At 37.8% G+C, this 23158-nt stretch overlaps 1 protein-coding gene across 1 annotated transcript in view; it reads right to left on the bottom strand.

The window, feature by feature from the left end:
* The window catches only part of CACNA1D (calcium voltage-gated channel subunit alpha1 D), a gene marked incomplete at both ends in the record, with an annotated part of 162208 nt that overhangs the window by 27325 nt on the left and 111725 nt on the right, over window positions 1–23158 (bottom strand). Inside the window, 14 exons of the mRNA XM_084214320.1 lie at window positions 797–956; window positions 2193–2284; window positions 2730–2795; window positions 3518–3646; window positions 4064–4102; window positions 12204–12287; window positions 12618–12701; window positions 18128–18238; window positions 18920–19078; window positions 20210–20411; window positions 21100–21246; window positions 21485–21537; window positions 21706–21813; window positions 22290–22377. Of these exons, the coding sequence (XP_084070446.1) occupies window positions 797–956; window positions 2193–2284; window positions 2730–2795; window positions 3518–3646; window positions 4064–4102; window positions 12204–12287; window positions 12618–12701; window positions 18128–18238; window positions 18920–19078; window positions 20210–20411; window positions 21100–21246; window positions 21485–21537; window positions 21706–21813; window positions 22290–22377 (1522 nt within the window). The remainder of the gene's footprint in view (window positions 1–796; window positions 957–2192; window positions 2285–2729; window positions 2796–3517; window positions 3647–4063; window positions 4103–12203; window positions 12288–12617; window positions 12702–18127; window positions 18239–18919; window positions 19079–20209; window positions 20412–21099; window positions 21247–21484; window positions 21538–21705; window positions 21814–22289; window positions 22378–23158) is intronic.

Raw genomic sequence — 23158 nt, 5'->3', positions numbered from 1 at the left:
ATGTTTACATCAGATCACAGAATTTTGTTGGACCACTCTCCTTTTGCAAGGAAACAATTACTGTGACTAGAACAAATCAATCAGCTTATACCAGACACCTGCAGCGAGGAAAAACATATTTCAATTTTTATTTCACAGCAAATAATCAATTTCTTCGCAGATTAGGGTGAAAGTTTACTGTTTACTTCTCATGTGCCACACATGAGGACACTTGTAGAGATGCAAATCCAAATTCTGCTAAGTTTAAACAAAACAAACAGCATTACTGCTCAGTCATGGGAATTGAAGCTCCATTATTAATGAATATTTAATGGTACCATTGAGAAATGCATGAAATAACAGCAATTAAAAGACTGCCAACTCAGCTCCTTCAGCCAACCACCCTGCACACGTGAGCAGTAGAAAAAAAACCTTCATCCATGGGAATTTAGAATCATAGAATAGTTTGTGTTGGTAAGGACCTCTGAAAGTCATGTACACCAATTCCCTTCAACAAGCAAGGACATCTTCAGCTGGATCAGACTGCTCAGGGCTCTGTCCAACCTAACTTTGGATATTCCCAGGGATGGGGGTCATCCACCACCCCTCTGGGCAACCTGTGCCAGTGTTTCACCCCTCTCACTGTAGAAAATTGGTAGAAAATATGGGATTTAAGACTCTGTATGGAAAAACATAACCTTGCCAAAATATTTTGGACATGGGATTTTCAGTCATTCTCTCAACACTCTACTCTTCATTCAGAAAAAACCCAAAATGCCAAATCTCATGGCTGTTAATTAGCATAAGCTAAACTCACCAAAAATGCACAGAGCATGTAAAAACTGATAAAATAAATGATGGCAAAATTGCTTCCACATGTGTATTCTTCCCCAGGGTTATAATCAGACTCTGGATCACAGCGCTTTCCAGGCAAACATGCCAGCATGATTTCCTGCCAGGCTTCTCCAGTTGCGCACCTTCATAACACCACAGAGATAAATTCAGCATTATTTGATCAGGATGGATACAAAATGAATTCATTTGTTACATTCTGTACACATTTTATACAAGCACAAAATGTGAAGACAGACTATGAACATTTCAGAGAAGGAACTAATTAAAGAAAAGTGTAGAGCAAGTTTGAGAACTGACAAGCATAATCTGACATTGCAGATACATTTTATAAGTTAGAGTAATGTACTAAGGCTTGCATATAAAAACTGTAACCCCAAACTGTGATTTACAAGTTAAATACTTATAGCAGTGGAGTTACTGTGTACAAAAGCAGTGTTGTGTATGAAAATCAAAGTGCATATTTGTAAAAGATGAACTTTCCCCTGTGTTTGAAGAAATGCCTCTCTCTAATTTCTGCTATTGCTTTTTTTCACAGTTGCCTAAAGCCTGTGTGCAGTCCCACAATTTCAAACTTTTAAATTACATAATTATGACATCTTTAGCTGTGTTCATTGCCTGGTGTCAAAGGCATAAAGTGACTTAGATCTCAGTGGGTGATGCCTTTGGTGCCAGGAATGTCCTGCCAGCTTTTCCAGCCAGGTGAGTAACAAAGCACAGGAGCTGAATTGCAGAATCTCGGGCAAGAGACAGCTCAAGGTTGTCACCTTTAGAAGCATCCCTGTCCTGTGTCATTTTCTCCTTGCTCCAGGACATTTTGAAGCACTCCTGGCAAATGTTTGTCTTCTTCTTTAATTCTCCAGTCATGAAAATCCCATAATCCCCCCCATCCCCACACACCATGAAGATTTCCCTGCCTTCACCATCAGGAAGCTTCTCCTATGGCTTGTCTGATATTTCCCTTCTGCAAGTTACACCCCTTCAGCAAATGTAAAGAACATTTTATTTCTTTATGTTTGCAATAACTTTTCATTTCTTCAAATTACCACACCAGTTGCACTTCTAAAGATACCACCAGTAAGGGCAGAGCCTTCTGCAGCTTTCCCCATGCTCTGGCAGACTGATGTCTGGGTGTAGGTTTGGGCTCTGCCTGAATGCTGCCCAAAGGAGGAGTTTCACAGGAGCTCTGAGGAGTTCAGGTCTGTATCTCCTCCTCAGAACCCCCTGTGCCAAAGAACACACAGCCACAAACAGGAGGAGCTCGTTGAGCTGAACTGGCTCTCACTTGCAAACACATTTTTGCACATTTTTCATAGATCAGTGAAATGGGATGCACTGAGTGAGAGTTAAGGTTTGCTCACCTGAAGAGAAGAAGCACAGCTTGGGGAAAAGTCTGAAAATTGTTGTTTCTGTTTATTTGATTGTTGTCCCTCATGGCCACTTTTCCAAACACCTACAATAAACCAATATTTCAATGATTATTGAATCAATAATCTCTCTCTGGAATGAGTCAATTTTGACTCTCATTCCAGTGACCTGTGCTGTCAGAGGCTGTAGGCCTTGCAGTCTAAACCTTCTTCAGGATGCATAAAATTTCACAAAAACACTTTCATTACACTCTAGATTCTTCATGATATATCTAAGTGCAGTAATATCTAAGTGCAGTAAATATATCACATAAACAATGGGGAAAAGCAGCACACCAAGTTCTTCTCTTGTGTCTTTTGGAATTTCCTGACCAAGAAAATCAAGAGCCAAATAAAGTTTTTTCCATTACTCTGAAAGTTCTGCCTTATACATAGCACCACTATCAAAGGAATGTTTCAATAAGCAACTTAAGAAACAAGTCTCAGACAGATCTGCACTGTTGTTTAGTGCTAAAAGCATTCTCTGATTACCTGCATTCCAATGACAGCATAGATGAAGAACAGCATGGCTATCAGAAGGGCAACGTAAGGCAGGGCCTAGAAAGGGACAGGTGCATTGTCTTTTAATAATCTCACACCATCATTTCTATTTCAATTTGCAAAAGTAATTTCTCTGTTCAGCACAGACTTTTCCAACGTTTTTCTTCCTATGCAAGTGCTTAAAATGTTATTACCTGTCACTCTTAATACTTTGCTGCATGCAATGTACACCAGCTTCATTGTATTTTAAATTACTTCTGCAAGCAATCCAGATGGAAGATCATCTGTAGTGTTTTTAGTTTTACTGTTCTGACAAGGCAAAGATACTTTATTCTATACAGTTACAGAGTTTCATTAACTTCACATTCATCAGTTTCCAGGAGCAATGATTCATGTATCTATTTTACTTATGAAATTGGTTTTATGTAAAATATGTGTTAAATTCTTCTTTTGCAGTCATCTAATAAAAATGTGTGGAAGCATGAGATCTATGTATGTCAAACCTATCACATCTCTTTTAAACATGCCAAATATTTTTCCAGAAGTACCATCAAAACCTCACAGTAACAGCTAATATTAAATGACAAAGAATGACCTTCAGACTGACAGAAGTAATTGGTGAAAATAATTTTGGCATTGGTATGCAAATATATTTAAATACGCCATTATTGATAACATTAACTTAAAAAAATATTTCTGTGTTCTACAGGTATTGCTTCCTAAAATTTGGTGTGTAAATGGCTGTAAATATGAAGCAAATTTAAATAACTTGTGCTAACCTGAAATGACTTGATAAATGTCCAGAGTAATGTTCTGATTCCTTCTCCTCTGCTCAGCAGCTTCACCAACCTCATCACACGGAAGAGACGGAAAAAAGTGATGGAGATCCGAGCGCTGTCCTCAGAGTTCTGAAGAGCATCGGGAGAAGTCAAACCAAATACAAACTCAAACATGCAACACTTCCAGAAAAAACAACATAAAATGCAAAGGTGGAAGAGGTAAGATTTGGAAATGTATCTCGAGAGCCTGTTCACCTTGATAACCATGGCATGAAAGGAAAAATTACATGCTGAAAACACAGGACCTGCAGAAATGCTTCACACAGCACATGCATTTCCAAGTTTTCTGGTTTGTTAATAGGATCGTAGTGGGTTTGTTTGTAATAGACTCCGATAGAACACTGACAATGAATGCAAACCACTGCATAACACCTTTGCAGTCAGACAGGAATGAAAAATACAGAAAAACTTGGTGGAAAAAAGACATGGTAAAAAGAATAAACTCAAGTATAGGTAAAACCACTGGGGCCACTTTACTGATCTTACCCCAGACTCATCAGTTGTGACTGTTTCAGTTGGCTTTGGCTTTAAGAAATTAAGAACATTAAATATTAAAATCAAATAAAATATTAAAAAAGTTAGCTTAACCATAAGCAAAATTAAGAACATTTTTTAAATTTCTAAATGAAAATTAACATCTTTCAACTCTATATATGCCCTGAATAAAACATTAATTCCCTTATTAAACCATCCTCTTATCTGTTCATGTTGGCTGATTCGTAATAAAAACTGCTGGTATAAAACGTGTTTAAAAGATCCAAATGAAAGTAAATACAAAATAAAAGATCTGCTCCTACATAGGCCAAAAATTTTAGCCATCAATTTTCACAAGTTGCACGAAATCATAGCAGGAAGTCCAGCTAAAACTCAAGAACAAAGCTTTGGGGCCAAACTAGCCTTTCAAGGTCCTTTTCTGGTCTGCCCCTTTTGAAGATTAATGACTCCATCACTGGAATCTATCCAGAGCCAAGTAATTGTGTTTGATAGCGCAGCAGGAGCTGCCTCACAGCAAAGTGAATTCACTGGGGTGGCTCAGCGATGAGCTCTGGGTCTTGCAGTGGCCAGAAGGACAAAGGGACACAGAAATTTCTGTGAGCCTGCCCCACAGTGCATGGGAGGCAGCTCTTGAGCTCTGTCCCCACACCTGAGCTGAGGGAACAGCATCAGGCATGGACAAAGGGATCAGGATTTGACTGATCCTTTTGGGACAGATCTGCGCAGCCCCCAGGAGCTGCAGGGAGCAGGGAGGCTCACACAGCTCCTTGCTCACAGGGCCAAACTCCGTGTGCTGTGAGGAACATCTCACCTCTCTCCTTTTAGTCTCTCTGGGTGATTTTGAAGAAACTTTCCTGAGAGCCTAAATGGTCACACACTTTGCAGAGCAGGCAGCAAAGCTTAAAGGACCAACATTCTGTGCTTGCTTGTGCAGTGACAAACTCACAGCAGCTTCTTCCAAAACTGACGTGCCTTTAAAAACCTTTATAGCACCAGAAAAAATGGGATTCTGGATGTTAGATCCCAGTGATGAGTCTTACCCTCTTGCCTAAAATATCCTCCTTTTAAAGAGGCACCTTTCAACCATCCCTGTGCCACCCCAGAGCTGCTCCAGCACGCTGGGGAGGCACCAGCCACACTCAGTGCCACACTCCACCTACTCAAATCTCACAGGCTGCTGGGACTCAAGATAAAACTTGAGGAGAAGGAAGGGAAAAGAAAGGAGCTGATTCTGAAAATATGATTCTGAAAATATACCATGCAAACTTATTATTGTAAAGAAAAGCAACAAGAGGCAGTACTTTTAAAAATCAGATCATTGTTAAAATACTAATTGTGTTCTCTATTACTTTCTTCTTTGATATAAAGGCATCACTAGGGGGAAATAAGGTAAAAATAATGGTTTGCTCAACTATGTGTAAGTTATGTATGGATCAATTACTGCCCTTCCAGGATATCAACATATTCTGAAACAAAGAATTTTAAAAATGTATAAAGGATTATTACTAAATTTATGCATTAAATTAACAAAAAAACCCAGATCTCCTTAGTAAACTTCAACAAGCAGAGTATTTGTAAAACTGGCTGTAATATCTAAACTTTCCAAGAATTTATATCAAATAGATGGAAAATCTGCTGCTAAGGGAAGACAACTGCCTCATTAGAAATTCGCTGTATATTTCAACAATTTGAAATAAAGTCATCAAAATACAATCAAGGAAAGCTTCATTATCACAAACACCCTAAATGTCAAAATATCACAGATCATGGAAGCAATCTTGCAAAGATGTCTGCCTAAATCAATCCCAAACCTGCACCACTGCACACAGACCCACCCTGCTATTGACTTTTTAGTACAGAAAAAAAATCCATTTTATCTGAAGCTTTAAAGAAAAAAGATTTAATTACACCTCCTGCAGATGAAGCCTGAAATGTCATATTAATCTCTGGTGACTGACTCAGGTTGAGCTCAATACTCTCTTAAATAGTGAGCAAATTATTTAATTTGCTTTGGTATTTTGTATGATCCAAAACTGAACATTGTATTTGACAGATAGAGATCAGATTAAATTACAGTATCATCACAAATTGACACTAAAAAAATGAAATAAAATTTCAGGGTTGGCATTTGGGAATTTTTCCCAATGTGTTTTATGGGAGCAGAGTGGGGCCCCAAATAAGTTCTCATCAGTATTAGGAAAAGGATACCCTAGTCCTTCATGTTTTCATTTGATCACTTTTCCAAATGCAAAATTAATGAGTTTGCATTTTGACTTGGTTATGAACAAAAAGATTTCAAAAGGAAAAGTCAGTAAAGACAATGTTTTCTACATATAACCCTCCTAGTAATTACTTAGTTCTCACTTTTAAAAATGCAGAGGTCAGATTACCCAAACTGTGTGATCAGCTCTACTGGAGCTGCTCTGGAATGATGAGCTCTCCTTTTATTTTTCCTCAGGAGGTCACTGAAGGGATTTGTGTTTGCACAGTGGTGTGTGCCCAGGACTGCCCAATGCACACTCCCCTCACAAGTGCCTCTTCCTCAGCTTCTTTGGACTCAGAAGTCCCAATTGCCTGTTCTGATGGCTGATCTGATGCTGCTGGGGAGTGTTAGGATGTCATATGCAGGAAATTACAAATTATAGATACTGGAAAGTGCAGGCCAGTAACAAAAAATAAAAACATTCTGCTCACAAAAAGCAAATTGTACAATAATGCCAAGGTGAAGATAAATCTAGAAACAAAGTAAGAGCATGAACTCCTGATACAAGATTAGTTTTTCCTACTGAAGCTGAAAGTATTCATCACTGGGCAAGAGTTTTGGGTTTGACATTTTAGTGTGTATCTAATTTTTTACCTTCTTTGGCATTTCCCTCTGATAATACAGCAATTGAGTTTATTTTACTAATACCAATTTTAATGAAGCTAGTGTAGTGATACACCACAAAAGAAAACATTTTCCATACTCATTTATAAAGCAAATGCTCATCTGGGAGACAAAGTTAGTTAATGGTTACGTGTGTCCATCCAGCATGAAGCAATGCTCAGATCTGGGGAACTGAGATAAAGACAAGACAATCTTCAGCAGCAATAACAGACTGCAAAAACCAGGGTGTCTGCTTCCCACAGATAAGGGCAAAGCAGACAGTCCCCAAGCTCACAGCCCGCTCTGCAGCACCAGGGACACCTCGTGCACACACACGGGAGAGGGCGGCACATTTTGATTTTGAAAATGTGGGGAAGTATCAGAACAGTCTTGAGACTGAGGGAGACAGGCTGAGCAGAGGGATGCTATCTGCTGGCAATAAGGTGAATAAAATTTCCTGTGGTCAGACAATCTACCTCCCCTCATTTCCCACCAATCATTCCAATGCCACTCGGTCCCAAACGCTTTGGGACTGGCTGGTCATTACTGGGATTCTTCTGTCCCCCAGAAACTGGGACTGTGTGATTCCTGAGATGGCAGGTGTGCTCCTGTCTGCTAGAAGTCTGGCCATGGTCACAGCTGGAATAAATGGACAGCTTCTGCTTTCCCTGCTTGGCTGACAGGCACTCTGCAGGGAGGGGAGCGAGCACCGACACTCCCCCGTGGCTCTGCCTGCTCTACCAGCCATGGACCAGTCACACCCAGAGCCCAGGGCAGCAAAGCACTTCACAGCCATGGGATTTTGAGCCAATCCTTAAATCCCAAATAGGCAGTGATATATGATTTTTCTTTTTTACTTACTTGAAATGCAACACAACAGTTTTCTTCCTCAAACAAACTCAATCCTCAAAAAAAAAATATAACCAATGATCAACCTAAATTTCTGACTCACTGATCAAAATGTTTGCAACCTGCTACCAATTTTGGTCAAGTACTAATGGTGCTTATGAAAAATTTAGCACATTTCCTAAACAGGAACTCCTTGTTACACAAATGTTTGCAACAAATGTTAAAAATAAACATCCTGACTATAAAGAACTTCAGTGTCAAACTGTGAACAGTGTGAAACAGATTGGATCATGCCTTGGAAGCAAACTCTGTGCTTAGACAAAAAATAAACATGGTGAAAACCAGTGATGTTAGTAAATGGTGCTGGTCAAAAGCTTCTTTTTTACATATTGTGCCAAAGGGTTCAAGAGTATGTCAGAACAAATGACACATGATGATAATGTCCTCATCACCATAATTAAAGAAGGAAGCATCTGAATGACAAACACACATGATGACAATAGCATTTATAGCAAAACATTCAGGTTGCCAAAATATCTCCAGAAATGTGTGCTGTAAGTCCATGTGCATAAATGCACGTGATTTGTTCAGAGAATAGTTACTGCAATTCAGATGTGAGCAAGAAATTTTCCATTGTCTCATCTGTGCTCTCTCTATTCCCTGTTCAACATGAACCAAGTGCCCATAGACATCAATTAATTAAAATTTTAAATCAATGTGAGAAACCCCTGAAAATATTTTTATAAGTGCCTCTTCCCCTGTAAAAGATGTATTTAAGTTCTAAATTCACAATTATTATGTTGTTACTATATGATAACTAATTTTTAAAAGATTATTTCTGGCTCCAAATTAGATATTACAACACTGCAGAGATTTGATATTGCACTAAGAACTCACACTAGTGAAAGCAAAGCTGTATGAGAACATAGTTTCTGACCTATCCTTAAGCCTAAAGAGAGATGTTTGCAAAAGTTTACAAAATATATCAACAGTATCCAAAAATACAAATTACTAGCACCAACAGCTAAATTCTAACATATGATGGGGTGCATAAAGTGGTACTCAAACTAAATTGGACTGCTCTTGCTCAAAGTTGAATCCTGAATCTCTTACAGGATTTTTACTCCACTCCTCCACACAAGCACAAGATCAAGATTTGAGGCAGATGGGTTTTCCTGAGGGGCTCAGGAGGAAAACATAAATGGTGTTCCTTTAATCCCCATTTCAGCAGAAAACCTGAAGGGCTTTTTTTATGTCAAGAATAAAATCAGTCCTATAAAGATGGCATTAATAATTTACGTACAAGATGAGGAAAGGGAACTCTCCATTATTTTCTCAACATTTTGGCAGCACATGAATGGTAAAAGAAACTTAAATAAAAAATGTGAATTAAAACCTTCACAACCACTACTGCAACAATGTGATCATGCTTCTAAGTCATTCAGTGTTGGTCATCCAAATGGCTTCTGACAAATAAGACCACTTCTATACAGTCAGGCCAGATTGAAACTTGTATATTATTTCCTTTTAACAATTTATTTATTCAGATTTTATTTCCAATTTATTTCTCTCTCATTCTCATAAGTTATATACCCCCTCTCCCAGATTAGACCAACCACACTTTGTGTCTGCCAATCATTACTCTGCATTTTTAATTGAAAAAGAACCATTTCTATGACCATACAAAATCTTGCATGACATGTGAAAGTTTTTGAAAACAAAAGGCCACAGAACCCAGAAGTAATTATATAGGTTTTAGTAGTGATTTTAATTTTTTTTATTGCTATACCACATATACTTATATATACTTGCCTCTAATAATTTCTAAAAATAAAATGAACATGAAAACCAATTAGGTTCATAAAAGAAGGAGGTTGAAGAAAGGGATATTAAATGAAAGAGTAAATTAAGAAGATAATCACAGATAACATTTTATTTCCAAAATATATGTTGCTCTGAGGTGGTTCATTTCTTGAGTTGGTCACTGATCCAGTCCTTGAGGATGCTGAGCAATCCTGCAAATTGCTTTTCATTCATTAAAGATTGAATTCCACAGGCACCAAAAATATTAATTTCCTGGATTATGTGAGAATGGGAGGTTACTGGATCAGAAGAATCAGCCTCAGGGAAACATATATATTCTTATAAAGGGTTAAAAAAATTAACAAAATAAAAGAGATTACATTTATTTTCCAGTATTTAATAGTAAAATCAAGGCAGTTTGTACCTAGGCAGTCCAATCCATTCTCCTGTAAAAACTGGGTCAGATGCAAACTTGTTGTGGGCTAGAAGAGCTCCCTGGCCTTTGCACAGGACCTAAGCAGCCCCAGGGGCACTGTCAGGATGATGCTGAGCTGTTCCCACAGCACGGGGCAATCCCATCTGTGATCCCACAGCAGTGTTTAGCTCACACTGAGGACATGAAATATTCACACTCAGGTCTCCCTTGCACTGCTCAGTCTAGGTGGTGCTGCCCCTACAATTAGAGCTGTGACAAGACTGATTTTCTGTCAGTGCTGGTGATTTACCCTGCTCAGACAAGGCTGAGCTTCCTCAGCTTAACAAGTTTCTATAGTGGAAATTTTCACAGGTGCTGTTTCAATCATGCTTGGAAACAAAGTCTCGTTAGCATCTCAACAGAGATGTAGCTTTCCCGGGATCACTGCCAGCTTTGGATAACAAATACAGGTGGAATGGCACAATTCAGAATGCTGAAAAAATACTGAGGAAAAGATTCTGAAATAGATACTGGATTTGGATGACAGAAATTTACACTCAACTACTCAAGCAGGGATAGTTCAGTAGAATCAAAACAATGAAAGTAAAAATCTAATCAATTTCCCTGGATACTCTGCAACATTAAATGTTTCATGTTGAAAGTGGGAAATCAAGGCCAGAAATCTATAGAAACCATTATATATTCTTGACTTGCACAAGCAAAGCACAGAAAAGTGGCAAGACCAGAAACAGACAATGCTTAGTACACAGAGAGTCTGCTGTGCAAAAGTAGAAGAAATCAAAGATGAGCATTTTTTCTTTTGTGAGAATAACATGAAAACTAAGAAATGGCAGTGCTGGTTGTTGACTGTGGTGTGCACTTATCTTGGACATGGTTACTTGATCTCCAGAATGTTTTCAAGACAGCTGTGAGAATGGCTAAACCCCAGTGTTCTTCCCAGCTGACAGCTCAGTGTTACAAGGAGTGCTGTCCAATTAACAGTGCCCATACACTGCTGAATACAGACACATCTGCTTTGCTCATGGAAGCACCTCTGAGCTATCCCTCAACCTCTTCACAGTCAAATACCCTTTGCAGGTATGAGGGAAAGCTATTCTAAATGATTGGTCTTTTTACTGTGCTCACCTACACCAGTAATAGTGTGAATGGAAATTGTGGGTAAATTGCAAATACTTGAGCTGTAAATCTAAATGCAAAACTTTTCTGGGGAAATAAAACAAACCCCAAAGTGAACAAAAGAGAGGGAAAAAAAAACATCAAAATAAATCAGAGGCAGCTTTTACAAATGAACTCCATAAAGTATAATTAAACAAAAGTCTCAAAGGGACACTGCTGTTTTGGGCTGACTGACCCTCCCTGTCAGCTCAAATTCCTTCAGTTCACAGGAAGATCCATCCCCACAGAACTGAGAAAAATCAGTTTGAAATCTAAAGGTCAGGATAAAGTTCTTCTGCTCCCATGTTCGCTCATCACTCCTCCATTTTCTTTCCAAAAATCAGTCAGTCATGAGATTCTCACAGTTTAACACAAGACCTGGGGAAGCAACTTCAAGGTGAATCTGTTGCCCAAACACCTATAATGTGCAATGGCTATCAGACAAAATTCTGATAAATTATGGAGTTTTCCAAGTACTTTAAGAGTAATTCAAACTTCCAAGCACTTACTGCAAGATATGAAAAGCAAAAGGACTGGGAGAAAATAAACATTCTATTTTCCACAGCATGGAAAGCCTGACTTTCTATGTGGCTTTCTTCTGCAACCTCATGAGATATGAATAGCCTCCAAACCCAAACCTCTCACAGAAATAGAAAGTATCATTTGTTAAACCAAGCCACTGAAAACTTACAGAATCCTGAATTATTTTGGTCACATTAATTACAAAAAGCAATGAGCTTCAAGTAAGATAGTAACAAAAGCTTAAATCCTTTTTTTTTACATATTTTCTGTGCATATATAGAAAAACAATTTTTATTGTCTCTCACCGTGCTGTGTGCAACTATATATGTATATAAATAAATAACAGCAGCTTGTACAAACATCTCTATCAGTGTTTTGGTCTTTGATTCCAGGCTTAAACATACTTTTATAAAAAAGGACTTTTTTGGGATTAAGTTTACATTTTCTGTATTTCTTGATGACAGCAAGTACTTTTTAGTGCATGAACAGTTGCTACTTACATTAACTTCTGTTATAGCAATATCAACGACGCTACCAACAACAATTAAGGCATCAAAAGTGTTCCATGCATCAGTGAAATAGTGCTGTTAGGACAAGCATTCAGCAGAAAGAGAGCAAGAGAAAAACACAAACAGAAAAAGAGAAGAAAAGGACAGTGTTATAACACAGAAACACTCTAGGCTTCTCTGATGTACCACTATACAATCTAAACTTTCCCTTTCATAGCTAAAAAAGATTGGCAGAAAAAAAAGGCTATTTATTTCCCATATCAACATAATTGACCTATGACTGGTCTGTACTCAAAACTTTAGAAACATCAGATCAAAATCTGTGACTTGTCCAGATGATGGAAATAGTGGGGAGACAGAGAAAGAGAAGTAGGGACTGGGGAAAGTAAGCTGGGATATACTCACATCAGCTTCACTGAGAACGACGTCTACTATGCTGCCAATAACGATGAGGGAGTCAAACGTATTCCAGGCATCACTAAAATAGCCCTGAACAGAGCAGGCAGGGTGCAAACGTTTGTGATTACACATGAAATGTCAAATATTTGCATACTTCTGTTTAGTTTTGCATAAACAGAAATTAGTTAAACAAAACCTGTGGTCTAATGAGAAAACAAAACAAAAAACCAAACAATATTGCCTACTGAAGGAAAAGCAACATATATGTGCATGTGTGTGTATATATATAATTATATATATACATGTACAGACACACACACAGACACACACACACTCTACACATGCAGAACACACCATCAGATAAGCACGATGTTGGCAAGCAAGCCAGCATCCAAAATTGGGTTTGGGCTTCTAGCAAGGCTGAAAAATTCTAACATATATACCCTAATGAGGACAAAAAGGCCCCTTTCATTGTATTTCTGCAAGACCAAGCCAATTGAAACCTCCTCATCATCAAGGATTTTGTGATACTCTTATCTAAGGGGTTGGTAAAAATATTCAAAGGGTCACGTCTCATCACTGGCTAAACACGCACAGTTATTAATGTGAAACTGTGCACGAAGATTAGAGAACTGACTTAATCTTCTATTCATAAACTAGATCTCATATAGGAACTCATCCCACATTTGCAGTCAGAGGGTGATTCTCCAGCCAGTGAAGCCAGTGAAACACAGCAACCTGAACAATTTCTTAATGCTTTTGGTTGGTGCAGCCAGTCCAGTGTCTGAAAACTCATTTTTATCAACTGCTTCATCACCCTTCTGATGTTTTATGCCTTTAAATATATTCCTCACATGTGTGTTCCTGGGACATGGCTGCAGAGGCATATAAAGTTTTATAATGCAATTAGCTGACTGTGGGCATAAAACAGCACGTTTGAGCAAAGAGGTTCTTCAAAAGAATCCTCCAGGTAAGTTCCAGTGTGGAAAAAATCAAGATATATTACAATTGTTAAGATAACTATGGAGACCAGAGGTTTCTGCAGTATGTGGCTTTTTTCTACTTATTATAGAAAACCATGACTGCAAAAATTACTGAACTTGCCCTTTACCTCATTCAAATATATTAAAGTATCAGTCTACCATGACTGAGGAACGTGCATTACATGAGAAAAACTGGAATGTACATTTTGTACATGTACATTTCTTGGTAATTAACTTTAAAATACTAACTTTTCAGCCACTATTGAAGCCCTAAAATAATACATTTAGCAAGAAGTTTAAAATTACAAACATGCTAATCTAGCCTTCTATGTAGTTACATTTTTTTATAACACTGTTTGCTCTAAGATAATGTTTTAGCTGAGTAGTTTAAGTTATTACATGAGTTGTTAGCTGAGAAAAGAAAAATCGGTTCCAAAATCAATTTTAGAATTGGACTGATCTTTTTCTCAAGATTTTAAACTTTTAGAATTTCTAGTAATTTCACAGTTTAAAGTAATGCACCTGAGTACATGAATATTTGAAAAAAGGCTTCTTTTAAGTGGAAATTTCCTCTTGGAGACTATGAGAGAGCTGCTACAGTGGACAACAGCTCCACATTCTTGGAGAGGAAGCAGGGTCAGGAAAGGCTCATTATGTTTCTAATGCTACTCTTTTAAAACACAAATTGCTACCATCATTCCTTTGTCTAAGGAAGGGGCTGAAAGAGGAAAACAGATCAGAATATTGTTAGCTCTACCCTTTGCACTTCTCTGGTTCTTTGGGATCAACCATCAATTCCAGTTTTGGGGCAAAAAGCCAGTGCTCTTGGATTTGACCTCCACTCCAAAGAGCTCTTCACAATTCCCTGCTGCTCCCTCCTTACTCTTCCTGCTCATGGGAACAAGCCATTCCCAAAGCTTTACTAGGAATCACACTGAACCACCCCAACAATATTGAATTTTATAATCCTAATGAAATTAGCAGCTGCCAACCAAAGACAGGGAGCTGCTCTCATCATGTTCTTCCTGGGCATTCACATTCCTTATTTCTAAGTATCTTCCTTGATTTTAGAATAGCAATATTTTTATCTGTGTATATACAAAATAAGAGACTATTGGCAAACAGCAAACACATAATCAGCACAATCCTGAGCTGTGCTATCCATCTTCCTCTACAAAGGGAGCCAAAAAAGGTCCTCCAAAAATAGATAATTTCAGCTACAGAAAAAGTTACTTTACTAGACATGCTACAAGATAAAGCACTGAAATAAAAAAATCACATTTTGATTCAATACAGCTAAAACACTTTACAGCTAAAATAATCTACACATTTATTTATTTATTTTATGAAACCTTTTCCATCAGTATAGACAAATATTGTTCAAACTAATATGTAAAGCAAAAGCATACAAATAAACAAAAAACTAAGAGAAAATAAAGATGGTTTTGGAAAAGGGAGGAATGGACAAGTCACAGCAAATAAACATCATGCAAATAAGTTGTTTTCACCACTGCAAGGACCCAAGATCAATTCACTTACTAGCCATCTTTCCTTTTTTCTTACAAAAATCTGATGTAAAACGACATGGAAAATCATTACAAGTTTAAGCAACAACTGGCTACCAGGAGGCTGTACATACGGTCTCTGTGGATGGATTATTTTTGATTCCAAAGCTGTATTTTGTTTTGAATGGCACTGAACCATGCTGAGTAAAAGATTTTAGCAAATGTGAAGAAAAAGACCTGTTCTTTTAGCTTATATTATGAACAATTTGCTCATTGAGAAATGCCGAAGGACAAAATCACAAATCCTGAGGAATAGGTAGGCATAGAGAATTAGCAACAAAATATGTTTCCATACATCTACCACAGAAATATTTTAGTTCTTTTAGTACTCTCTTGGAAAATTTAGGGCTTCATTCTGCAAAGCCTTGTGTGATCCAATCTCCCAGTCAAGTGTGCCAGACACTCAGCATCACCTTTACTATTGAGCACCTCTCCAGGTTTGATGTATTTCAGAGCTGCAAGGCAGTCTGCAGTGCCTTGGTTTTACACAACACAAGATCATAGGAAGAGCATCAATAATTTATAGTAGCCTTAAGTTTATATGACCAGCAAAACCAAAAGATCACCGTTTTCACAGGACTTTTGTCTGCATATTAAGGGGACACTGTCAAGCAGGTGAGATAAAAATTAACAGGTTTTTATCTATTCTTATTTTTACAGAGTTAAATGGAGTTTTTATTTGATGCTTTGAACATCTCTGAAATAACTTTTTAAAGGCACAAAATTCATAAATAAAACTTTATTCTGTCAGACTAACCTAAGAGACCCACCCACCAGTGACCCAGACATAGAAGAAATTTATCAGTCTTTCCTCATGGACCCTAAAGCAAAGCATTACGTGTGGTTTCAGATTGTTCCTACTATTATTAAACTTTAATATGAGTTAAAGCAATTAATTGTTGTTTTAAACATGCATCTATTTTGAAATTTAGATTAAAGACATTAAAATTCTGCTTAAGGCTGCTATCTGATTTTTCATTATTAATGAACTATGTAATATGCGTTGCCAATAGGTTTTGTTGAAGAGTATCTGTTAATTTAAAAGGTTACAATCTCCAAACAATAACAGGAACAACCTTAAATATATTTTATTCCCTTCCTGCTCATTAGTCTCTTCCAAAAGTCTGATTATCATCATGGTCTTTAAAGCTTGTCCTGCTAATTAAAAAGTTTAAGGTGTTCTGCACCTATGGGGGACCCAAATTCAGGAAAGGAGACCTTTCCACTGGCAGTGTCTGCCCTTCAAACTCTCAGGATTCAGATCCAGGGATGTCTCACAGTGAAAACATCCAGTCAGATAGAAAGCATGTTGCAACAGAATTAAAGCTCAAATTGTACAGAGTCTTAGAGACCAGTTTTAACACATTGCATTTGCTAACAAGTAGGAAGCCCACAGTACAAATGGAGCACTGTGATTTGTACACTCATGATCAGACCACTGTGTTTGGCATTAGCTGCTATTTCTGACTACAGTCACAAGTGCATGGAGAACCATACAAGGATTCACAATCTTCTTTCAAAAAGCAGATGATAAAATGCAGCAAAATCCTCTGTGCAAAACAAGGATATAGAACAGGAAATACAGATCAGGAAACACAACCAGCATACTCATGACACTGTGGTCCACACAGCTGAGCTATCTCCTCTGGGGCCTCATATTGTGCTATTTTTAACGTGAAACCCTTAGCATTGAAATAAGATAGCTGACACAAAAATACAAATAAATTCATTAGAAAAGTACAATGGACTGGACAGTGCAGAGCGAGACCACGGGAGAGCGGGTAAACATTCACCCCGAACTCCACAGTTCACATCTCAACACCAGATCTCAAGAGATGGCTCATTCCTTCTCTTCTGCAGGCAAGTAAAGCTGGCTTTAAACCAAGTAGCTCAGGCCATACAGCCAAGCTCAGGACTAAGTACAAGCTGAAAAAAGAGTTTTGCAAGTCTGGAAAGCTGTTGGCCAGCTGCTGCAGCCGTGCTGGGAGCCCAGAACTGCTCAGCTCAGAGCAGGATGGGGCTGCCCAGAGCCAGGGCTGCCTCACACCAGCAAAGGGCACAGCTCTGCCAGCCCCTGGGCAGATATCCTGGCTGCTTTAAAAGAAGGGCAATGGGAAAGAAAAAGTACCAGCCCTGGATGGTGAGAACAGTAAACCTCAAATGGCTCACCTGGTTTTCTTCAAATTCCAAGTGTAGCAAGTGAGCACGTTTTACTCATTTACACAGCCCAGAATAAACATTAATTTCATTGTACTAAAAACAAATTTAGTCTGTTTGTTCATCATCAACTTCTGCACTTCATAAATGCAGTATAAGACCTGAACAAAAAGGCTGCATTAGCTGCCACAGGATACTTTTAGCTTTTTTTCAATTATAGTTACCGGTTTCTCTTGCAAATCTACTTTTAAAAATGTGCCTGCATCATTCATATTGACAGTGTCCCTTTAAAACAAGGAATCAACCACTCAGGGTGGGGTCTTCTACCAAATACTATGTATATATAACTGAAAACAGAAAAATCTAAAAAGGCCATTGCATATGTAAATTATTTATGTGTATGTTTGTAATACTTGGCTGTGTTTTATAGAGCAAAGAAATTATTTTGCATTTTAGAATGGGAAATTATGCTGGATACAGGTCTTTACTGGAGATTAAATTAGTGTCAAATAATGAATATAGTACCCAGAACAGGAGATGTGGTAATGCTTCTAACAGGAAATGATTTATCTGATTTAGAAAGGGACATTTTTATTACCTCAAAATATTCCAGACCTCATCAACCACTTTGTTAGATTTTTTTCAGATATCTGCATTTCATTTCCTGGAGTTACACTTCTATTATAATTTCTCTGGTAGATAAAGGTGGGAAATGTTGTTTCTTTTTATTCTTTGAATAATATACAAGTGTGAAACTCATCATACTTAATTCCTGGGGTGATGACCTAATTAAAGCATATCTTAAACTTACCTTGGGTTTGAATGCAATCAGTTTCAAAACCATTTCAACAGTGAACACTCCTGTGAAAACCATATTCATAATGTCCATGGCATCATTAAATAGCTTAGACTGTCCATAGTGCTGTGAATGAAAAATAAAACACTTACAAAAGTAAAGGCTTTAAAATGTGAAGTGAAAGCAAGGCAGCCTAAGACAAAGTTGACAAAAATGCAGCATAGGAAAACATTTTCTAGTAAAATTTATGAGGCAGATCTATATACATGGAAGATTAGCAGAGTATCCCTGGTCAAGCATGGAACTTGTTTCAATTTATTCTGTTTAGGCACACAGAAGAACAAAACTGTCATTCCTCAATATCCTAGGGGAATCTCCAGAGAGAAAATTGTTCCCTCAAAAGAGGAGTATTAGATAACAACATTTTCCCAAGTTTTAAATACAAGGTTTTAAAATTACACAGGCTTGTGTCACACCTGCTTAGAAAGCCTGAAGTATGGCAGTCACAAAATAACACAGTGCGTGGGAGGTATATTTTTAGGAGGACAGTGTATGCAACTATACTGAAAAAAGCAGAATGATTTTGTAAACTGAATTCAAACCATGCTTTTTCTTACCAAAATCTGAAATACTAGGGAAAGAAAGAGATAACTAGAACATGTCACAGAAAACTACTGTGATCAGAAGTTCTTTAAAATTCTACTTCATAAAAAAATACAGGTTGCCATAATTTAAAGGCATTGTATCACCCATACCCTTCCCCTCAATTTATGCCAACAGCTTCAAGAGAGTTTCTGCTTTTCCTACCTGCATAGCCAAGCAAAGGGTGTTCAGCATGATGAGGACAAACATGATGTATTCAAATCCAGTAGAATTCACCACATACCAGAACTTGTACTGGTAAGGATTTTTTGGAATATATCTGCGAAGAGGACGTGCCTTCAGGGCATACTCTACACACTGCCTCTGAAAGGGAAATACAGCAAAAACTGTCAGACTATAACCTAGCAGGTCATCAACTGGGAATACTATCATGAAGTGAAAATTGTTACATGTAACCCTCAAAATTAGTCTGTCTACTTGATTTAGGGCCTTTTATTATTAAGCAGAAGGAGCTCACCAACCCTTGATTATTTACAACTATATCTAATCATGTCCACTACTCAGCCACATGCAAAAATCCAATAATGCTCCTGGAAATTCTGGAAGGTTTTGCCTTTAGACACTAATATATTATATTATGTATGGGTATAGTACATAGCAGGACTATTAAGTCATCTCTGAACCATGTTTTGTTTTTACTCCCTTGTCAACCACCAATGGGCCTGCTTAGCATAAAACCCCAGAATCAGCAAAATAAATACTGAGGAATTACTTCTAATAGCTCAGTTAAATTGCCCAGCAAAATCACATGTGTAGAACATCATGGATTCATCTCATAATCTATTAGTGTCCAAAATCCTCAGGGCTGGGGCCTCCTACTTGTCTCTGAAGGATTTCTCACAGGGCCTGACTAATGGGGCACATGGTGCAGAAAAAATCCTGGCTCAGTCTCATGCTTGGCTTTCTTTAAATGAAGTCAGCCAAAAATACCCAAAAAATTATGACTTATGAGTTTCTCAGACAAAGGATTAAACAGTAAATTGGGACAGATTTTTGTAATTTTAATCTGAATGTCCCCAGAGAATTTCTAAAAAAATGGGGGTGAGAAGTGGAACATTTTGAAAACTTGAACTTTGAACACTTTCAGACTATTCGGAACACAAAACAATTTTCCAGTTCTTAGTATAAAACCTAGCTCTGCCTCAGGATAACCTGGCTGTATTCTTATTAATGTGGCACCAAAAAGCAAGATGCTAGGAAGTCAACAAGCTTAGTGGACATCTTTCACAACAAAAACACTGGTGGGTTGGGCTCACAGAAAGGCACAACAACCTGAACACCCAGTTAAATAAATACCCAGATAATAAAAAAAAATTAATAAATACTAAGCTATGTGTTTGGTGCCCTCTTCTGCCCCAAAGCAGAAAGGATGCTCTTCATGCATAAACAAAAAAGGCTACTTTCAAAACTTAAGAATTCATTATTTATTTTAACCTGATTTTTGTCCAGCTCACAGTTCTTGTACTCTTGTTCTCCCTGTTCTTGGAACGTAACAATCACAAAACCAACAAATATGTTCATCATAAAGAAGGCAATAATGATGATATAGATGATGAAAAAGATGGAGATCTCCACTCTGTAGTTGTATACAGGTCCTACATTCTCGCCATTTGAGTCAATGGCTTTGTACAGCAGCCTGAAAAACAAACAGAATTTTATCTTTATTATCATTAAAATGAGAAAATAGTAAAATATGCAGACCCAGAGGACAGGTTTCAGAAATGGTCTGATGTTCACTGACATCTTCTTGTATTTACTGATAGTGCTTGCAAGAATACAGAAACCAGAAAAATCACAGCACACTTTGTTATATTCTTTTCTTTTTTCTGAAAGCATTAAGTTAATGACCCAACTTTTGTATTTTTCATTTAATTATTTATTTCCCCAAGTAACATTTTCTCATTTAGGGAAATAGTGAGTGGCAATTAGCTCTTTCTAGATTTTTCTATGAGTGTACTGCTGTCTGATTTTTTAGTAAAAGGTTTACTGGAAGGCCTAAAACTTTCAAATTAGCCTCATTTAAGGGCCACTGATGGATAGGCATCAAGAACTGTTACTTCCATTAGAGCTGAGGAAAAGTTTCTTATAGCAAATGCAGCAAGACTGGGAATCAAGCAATACAAAAAAGTTCACCTTTTCTTATTTTTCCTGAAATGTGGGATAAGTGCCCAGATTCAGAATAAGAGGTTTCTTTATTTCCTCCCTTTTTACACCACCACTTAAAACTGCTTTATTGCCCAAAAATGTCTGGTAAATGACACTGAACTGTTCTGAAAAATGCAACTCTGGAAACAAGGCTGTGCAAACACGGAGAACCCACTCACGCTGGCCAGCCTTCAAAGGTGGAGACTGTGAACAGGGCCATCATAGCAGACAGGACATTGTCAAAGTTGAAATCACTGTTTTGCCAGACCCTCTCTTTGACCATGGGACTATCGACATCTCCGTCCTTGTACACGATGTAAATCCCTCTGTGGGAAAGAAACTGGCATCAGTGACATACTGGGCTGACCTCAGGGTTACCCAATGCACCATCCAAAGCTCTTACAATGCCTCCTCATGTTTGCTTTATTTCCTTGCTAGCCTGTGTTTTCTGGTGGGGTCAAGATGACAATTCCAATTTACACAACCCTAAACAGCCTGACCCGTGCACAATTTAAGTTATTCAGAACAAAATGTGGCACATTCTTAGAGCAAAGATGTCCTCACCGGCATTCCTCAGGGTTCTGCTTGGCCTCATCAGTGCACTTGTAGAATTTGCCCTACACATAAAAACAAAAAGCAATGACAAAATGCAGAATATGCAAAATAAATGCTTTTATACTATGATTGGTTCAGGATGGGACCAGCCCAGTCCCAGCAGCAAACCACCAAGAATTCAATTCAGCTTTTCTGTTCTTGATGGACTGTAAGTTCTGAGAGTGTCTTACCTTAAACAGCTGCACCCCAATACAAGCAAACATGAATTGCAGCAGAGTTGTAACAATCATGATATTACCAATAGTTCTAATAGCCACAAAGACACATTGAACAACGTGCTGGAAAGAAAGAAAAAAATAGGTTTCAATGCAATTTGTCACAGACCATATATCATAAAAGTAATTTCTGCATTCTTTTTTAAAATTGCTATTTTTCTCTTGCCAGCATAATACCTAACACTGTAATTTGACTTGTTTTATTAATTTGTCTGTAGGTTTGTTGACACAGACCCAAAAACACCAACTGACTAGAAATTACACAGGCACTATGGGTAAACAATTGAAATGCACTGACAGGCTGGCTCATCACAGTCCAAATCTGCTCTCAGTGGCAGCTCCTGCACACACAGACTGCTGTAACTGTGGGCAGAGCCTGGGCTGGCTAACACCACATATGTTTATGGATCAATAACTGATTTCTGCCCTTGCTCTGGGAACTTCTGCAGAAAATTTCTCTTGAGCAAGAATTTGTAACCTGAGTTAGAACTGAAGGATCAGGCCAACAGAAATATAACTTAAAAAATAAAAATAAACACCTTAAGTCCTTTTGCTCTGTTTATTGCCCTTAGAGGCCTCAAGACTCTTAAAACTCTCAGAATCTTCACAACTGAGATAGCACTTGATCTAGAAGAAAAAAAAAAATTTACTGTTACTGTTAAGGAAACTGATTTTATTACAGAATAACAATATCCTTGCAAATTCCTGAAATACGAAATTTGAAAAAAAAAACCTTCCAACCATAATTCTCAAGATATGTATACAAGGCTTTTATTTATTCCTTATTGATTCTTTATTATTAGAAAATAGCGTGCATCTCATAAATACCATAAGAATCATTTTGACTTCTGGAGCAAATTTGGAATTAACAGCTTAGAAGCTCATCTAAGACCATAATGGAGCAAAATAGTATTCCCCACAGTATTTTCCAGTGTTGACAAGCTCTTTTGAAGACACTGTGTAAAATCCTGTAAATCAATGATTCCTTCAATTTCCAACTAACCTTAGATGAAAAGATCTCAAATTACTTTGCTCTCTCTGTTCAAGTAGCTAGGACTGCATTTTGAGGAAATAAGAGTGCACAGTGTTCTAAAGAACACCCTGTGAAAGTTTGTGCAGTAGGAGGAGGTCTGGTACCAGCAGGGTTCAGAGTGGGGAGCAGCTGCCTGACACCCTCCCCTGCTCTCTTTGAGTCACTAAGGCTTTCACAGATTATTATTAATATGGAAAAACCACCCAATGAATCAAGAAGCACATTTAGATTCTTTTACTGCGTTTAGTCTGACCAAACAAAATTAAAATAACCTCTCCACTAGCACTTACTGTCCTGATTAAGGTACAACTTCTCCCCCCTCAAACAGTCCAGTTCCATATCCCCACAGGTCAACACTGAAAGACCAAATAAAAT

The sequence above is a fragment of the Fringilla coelebs genome (assembly GCF_963513975.1).
Source record: "Fringilla coelebs genome assembly, chromosome: 13".
Classification (NCBI taxonomy): domain Eukaryota; kingdom Metazoa; phylum Chordata; class Aves; order Passeriformes; family Fringillidae; genus Fringilla; species Fringilla coelebs.
This window is presented reverse-complemented; position numbering and strand designations above follow the sequence as displayed.